At 43.0% G+C, this 5697-nt stretch overlaps 1 protein-coding gene across 1 annotated transcript in view; it reads left to right on the forward strand.

Annotated features, from left to right (window-relative positions):
- cnot6l (CCR4-NOT transcription complex, subunit 6-like) overlaps nucleotides 1-5697 on the forward strand; it is a gene marked incomplete in the record, with an annotated part of 14121 nt that overhangs the window by 5619 nt on the left and 2805 nt on the right. The window contains 7 exon segments of the mRNA XM_014014603.1: nucleotides 17-102; nucleotides 205-294; nucleotides 371-597; nucleotides 3643-3797; nucleotides 3873-4024; nucleotides 4103-4330; nucleotides 4401-4603. Coding sequence (XP_013870057.1) covers nucleotides 17-102; nucleotides 205-294; nucleotides 371-597; nucleotides 3643-3797; nucleotides 3873-4024; nucleotides 4103-4330; nucleotides 4401-4603 — 1141 coding nt within the window.

Raw genomic sequence — 5697 nt, forward strand, 5'->3', positions numbered from 1 at the left:
GTCTTGATTCTTGCAGGGAATTGCTTTTAAACAACAATCTTTTGCGAGTTCTGCCTTATGAACTTGGGAGGCTTTTCCGGCTGCAAACTCTGGGGCTAAAGGGTGAGATTTTATTTTTATAATAATATAAATATTTACGGATAAAATGCTGGTCCTGTTTTGCGTTTTTATGTTTAGTTTAACTGCGACCTGGTTTTGTTGCAGGAAACCCTTTGTCCCAGGACATCCTCAACATCTACCAGGAACCCGACGGAACCAGGAAGCTTTTGAACTACATGCTCGACAATCTAGCAGGTAAACGGTCTGTGTGTGTGTCGTAGCAAACGGCTGGACGAGCGCTGACCGTCGTTCTGCCCTGCCTCGTTCCCAGTTCACCCGGAGCAGCTCCCCCAGAGGCCGTGGATCACCCTGAAAGAGCGAGACCAAATGACGCCCACGGCCGTCTTCACGGTCATGTGTTACAACGTGCTCTGTGACAAATACGCCACGCGGCAGCTGTACGGCTACTGCCCGTCCTGGGCGCTGAACTGGGAGTACCGCAAGAAAGGCATCATGGAGGAGATCACCAGCTGCGACGCCGACATCATCAACCTGCAGGTGAAGCTTCAGGGTTTTATTCAAGCGTTGGTCCGTCGAGACAATCGGGACTAAATAGAAGCAGGTAAATTTATTCAGGGCTCATGCAGGCTTCAGAAAGTTAAATTTACCTTTTAGAGACATTTTAAGACCAAACCGACACATTAACAGAAACTTTCAAATGGTCCCAGAAATTTTATCATAAATTTTTTTATTGCAATCAATTTAGCTATTAAATAATATTTAACTTTACTACAAGAACACTAAATTGTTCTAATAAAACAGTTCTTCATATCGACTGCTGTCTATGGGATCAATCTTGTGCCAGCAGGAACTGAATTTGAATTGCTCAGATTGAATCTGAATGTGCATAATTTGAAACTGAATGCATTGGTTTGAAAATAAATTTCACTAAATAGGAACTGAATTTAAAGTTTTGTATCTGAATTAATTTGCTTTGAAACTGTATTTTGGTTTCTTAAAAATTCAGTTTGACTACTTTCACTTTTAATTCCACACTGTAAAAGTGACAAAAACAGACAAAGTTATTTTATTGCAGTGATTAATTTTAACTTTCTATAGAAAATGTTACATTTACATCACATCATGGATCAGTCAGCAGCAGCATCTGATCAATATGTGATCCATGATGTGATGTGAATGTAACATTTTCTACTCTGTTACAGTGGGGAAAATAAGTATTTAGTCAGTCACCAATTGTGCAAGTTCTCCCACTTAAAAAGATGAGAGAGGCCTGTAATTGACATCWTAGGTAGACCTCAACTATGAGAGACAAAATGTGAAAAAAAATTTGAGAAAATCATTTTGTCTGACTTTTAAAGAATTTTTTTGCAAATAATGGTGGAAAATAAGTATTTGGTCAATAACAAAAGTTCATCTCAATACTTTGTTGTATATCCTTTGTTGGCAATGACAGAGGTCAAACGTTTTCTGTAAGTCTTCACAAGGTTGGCACACACTGTTGCTGGTATGTTGGCCCATTCCTCCATGCAGATCTCCTCTAGAGCAGTGATGTTTTGGGGCTGTCGGCGGGCAACACGGACTTTCAACTCCCTCCAAAGGTTTTCGATGGGGTTGAGATCGGGAGACTGGCTAGGCCACTCCAGGACTTTGAAATGTTTCTTACGAAGCCACTCCTTTGTTGCCCTGGCAGTGTGCTTGGGATCATTGTCATGCTGAAAGACCCAGCCACGTTTCATCTTCATTGCCCTTGCTGATGGAAGGAGGTTTGCACCCAAAATCTCACAATACATGGCCCCATTCATTCTTTCATGTACACGGACCAGTCGTCCTGGTCCCTTTGCAGAGAAACAGCCCCAAAGCATGATGTTGCCACCCCCATGCTTCACAGTTGGTATGGTGTTCTTTGGATGCAACTCCGCATTCACTTTCCTCCAAACACGACGAGTTGTGCTTTTACCAAATAGTTCTACTTTGGTTTCATCTGACCATATGACATTCTCCCAGTACTCTTCTGGAACATCCAAATGCTCTCTAGCAAACTTCAGACGTGCCTGGATATGGACTGACTTAAGCAGGGGGACACGTCTGGCACTGCAAGATCTGAGTCCCTGGCGTCGTAGTGTGTTGCTGATGGTAGCCTTTGTAACGTTGGTCCCAGCTTTCTGCAGGTCATTCACTAGATCCCCCCTTGTGGTTCTGGGATTTTTCCTCACCGTTCTTGTGATCATTTTGACCCCACGGGCTGAGATCTTGCGTGGAGCCCCAGATCGAGGGAGATTAGTAGTGGTCTTGTATGTCTTCCATTTTCTGATTATCGCTCCCACAGTAGATTTCTTCACACCAAGCTGCTTGCCTGTTGCAGATTCAGTCTTCCCAGCCTGGTGCAGGTCTACAATTCGGTTTCTGGTGTCCTCCGACAGCTCTTTCGTCTTCACCATAGTGGAGTTTGGAGTGTGACTGTTTGAGGTTGTGGGCAGGTGTCTTTTATACTGTTAACGACTTCAAACAGGTGCCATTAATACAGGTAATGAGTGGGGGAAAGAGGAGCCTCTTAAAAAAGAAGTTACAGGTCTGTGACAGCCAGAAATCTTGCTTGTTTGTAGGTGACCAAATACTTATTTTCCACCATTATTTGCAAAAAAATTCTTTAAAAGTCAGACAAAATGATTTTCTCAAATTTTTTTTCACATTTTGTCTCTCATAGTTGAGGTCTACCTATGATGTCAATTACAGGCCTCTCTCATCTTTTTAAGTGGGAGAACTTGCACAATTGGTGACTGACTAAATACTTATTTTCTCCACTGTACATACAGAAGGGAAACTTCACCAAAGTGAAACATAAATCTGTGGATCTGTGTTTGATTACTCTGCCTGGCTTTCTCAAGGACCAGGATGTGACACAAAAATCTGAATTATGGAACTGAAAGTGAAAGTAGTCAAACTGAATTTTTAAGAAACCAAAATACAGTTTCAAAGCAAATTAATTCAGATACAAAACTTTAAATTCAGTTTTAAATAATTAAATTCAGTTTCATTTTAGTGACATTTATTTTCAAACCAATGCATTCAATTTCAAATGATACACATTCAGATTCAATCTGAGTAATTCAAATTCAGTTCCTGCTGACACAAGATTGATCCCATAGCTGTGGACCACTTTCAGCTGTGTGTAAAAATCACTGATATCAGCCAAGTCTCATTGAAAACACACTTTTCCATGTTTAAAAAACAAGCAGTGGACGTGGCTGAACTTCTTTGTTTTTTGGGTGGGTGAACAAGCTGCCATATGTGGGGGCTTGTAGTGGTAAAGAGGTCAAACAGATGGACGTAAACCGTGCCATCTTTTTCCTGCTGTCGTAGAAAACTTAGCTTCATAAAGACAATTCACATCAACCTCTGATTACAGATCTTTACTGTTTATTTATGCAGCCAACGCTTCTGGGAATGATCGAAAGTAAAAAAAATTAAGACCTTGGATGAAAATCTGGGTGTTTTTAAGACTTTTTTTTTTTGGCCTAAAATTTTGATTTTCAAATTTTAGACTTTCTAAGACCCTGCATGAACCCTGTTTATTGTCTGCAGGAGGTGGAGACGGAGCAGTACTACACTATGTTTCTGGAAACACTAAAAGATCGAGGTTACGACGGCTACTTCTGTCCCAAATCTCGTGCCAAACTGGTTTCGGAGCAGGAGAGGAAACACGTGGATGGATGTGCGATCTTCTTTAAGACGGAAAAGTGAGTTTAAGAACTTGCTGCAGGATTAATTAGTGAGTTCCTGGGAGGATTCACGCTGCCCCGTCGTGTCTGCAGGTTTACGCTGGTGCAGAAACACACGGTGGAGTTCAATCAGGTGGCCATGGCCAACTCTGAGGGGTCCGAGGTCATGCTGAACAGAGTGATGACCAAAGACAACATCGGCGTGGCGGTGCTGCTGGAGGTCAATAAGGATTTGTTCTCCAGTGGTAAGAGCAGGCGGTGAATTTAAATCACGTTGTTGGTTTTGTTTGATAAAAATGTGATTTATTTGTTGATGTTGTGAGGCATGAAGCCCCCCCAGGAGAGGCAGCTGATCCTCGTGGCTAACGCTCACATGCACTGGGACCCGGAGTACTCGGACGTCAAGCTGATCCAAACCATGATGTTCCTGTCGGAGCTGAAGAGCATCGCCGAGAGCGCCCTGAGCTCGGTGGCCTCGGGCTCGCCCACCTCCGACCCGTCCTCCATCCCCATCGTCCTGTGCGCCGACCTCAACTCGCTGCCCGACTCGGGTAGGCCCGCCCGCCGCTGCACGAGTCAGAGCTAACGCTGCGCACTTTAACGCTGTGTTTCTGGATCCAGGTGTGGTGGAGTACCTGAGCAACGGAGGAGTGGCTGAAACCCACAAGGACTTTAAGGAGCTGCGCTACAACGAATGTCTGACCAACTTCAGCTGCAACGGGAAGAACGGCAACTCTGACGGGAGCATCACCCACAGCTTCCAGCTGAAGAGCGCCTACGACAGCAACCTGATGCCTTACACGAACTACACGTATGACTTCAAGGTACAGACCTCACTTCTGCGATATCAGGAGATTATGACGTCATACTTATCAGCCCGATATCATTACAAACAGAACCGATAATGTATGTTCATGTTTTCCAGCGTGGCAGTAAGTGTGCTGACTTATTTTTATCCTTTTTGGTCAAGCCGCTTCCCATCCTGCCCGAGACCTGTGCCACGTTCAAGTGGTGTCGGAAAAAACAACTTTCTCACTGGAAAAGTAATTAGAATACTCAAAAACAACCAGTCATTTTAAGAATTATTAATATTATTTTACCAATTAACCATGTATGTTACACACAAACTTTATAATTAAAAACAAAAAAAAGGTCAGAACAGCTACTCCCAGTTTGAGAACATGTAATGTCCGTTATCTCCTGAACGCAGCACAGAGTCTGTGCTGCTAAAAATGCTAACAACAACAAGCTAGCGTTCAAGAACGCATCAGGACTTAAATCATTGCTGAGGCTTTGGACAAATCCAATAAAATTGCGAGAGAGGATGCAGATCTAAAGCAATTTAACGATGGAAATGATGACAAGCAGCCGTTCAACCTCGCTAAAGACCGAAGCTTTTATTGCGTTGTTAGCCTCAGTTTACCATCGTTAGCCACAGTTTACTTCGTTAGCCTCGGTTTACCATCGTTAGCCACAGTTTACCATCGTTAGCCACAGTTTACCATCGTTAGCCWCGGTTTACCATCGTTAGCCAYGGTTTACCATCGTTAGCCWCRGTTTACCATCGTTAGCCACRGTTTACCATCGTTAGCCWCRGTTTACCATCGTTAGCCWCRGTTTACMATCGTTAGCCWYGGTTTACCATCGTTAGCCWYKGTTTACCATCGTTAGCCTCTGTTTACCATCGTTAGCCTCTGTTTACCATCGTTAGCCTCTGTTTACCATCGTTAGCCACGGTTTACCTGCTGAGCTGCTGCTAACTCTGAGTATGATGCATTCCTAATGCGTTCACAGTTTGATTGACAGGTAATCATTTCTGCGCTTTTTTCCCAGAAGCACTGTTTCAGGCAGAAAAACATTTTTAATAATGTTATTAATAATAAAAACAAAAATACTTTTAATCTACCGTATTTATTCA

Source organism: Austrofundulus limnaeus, unplaced genomic scaffold (assembly GCF_001266775.1).
Source record: "Austrofundulus limnaeus strain Quisiro unplaced genomic scaffold, Austrofundulus_limnaeus-1.0 Scaffold117, whole genome shotgun sequence".
Taxonomy (NCBI): domain Eukaryota; kingdom Metazoa; phylum Chordata; class Actinopteri; order Cyprinodontiformes; family Rivulidae; genus Austrofundulus; species Austrofundulus limnaeus.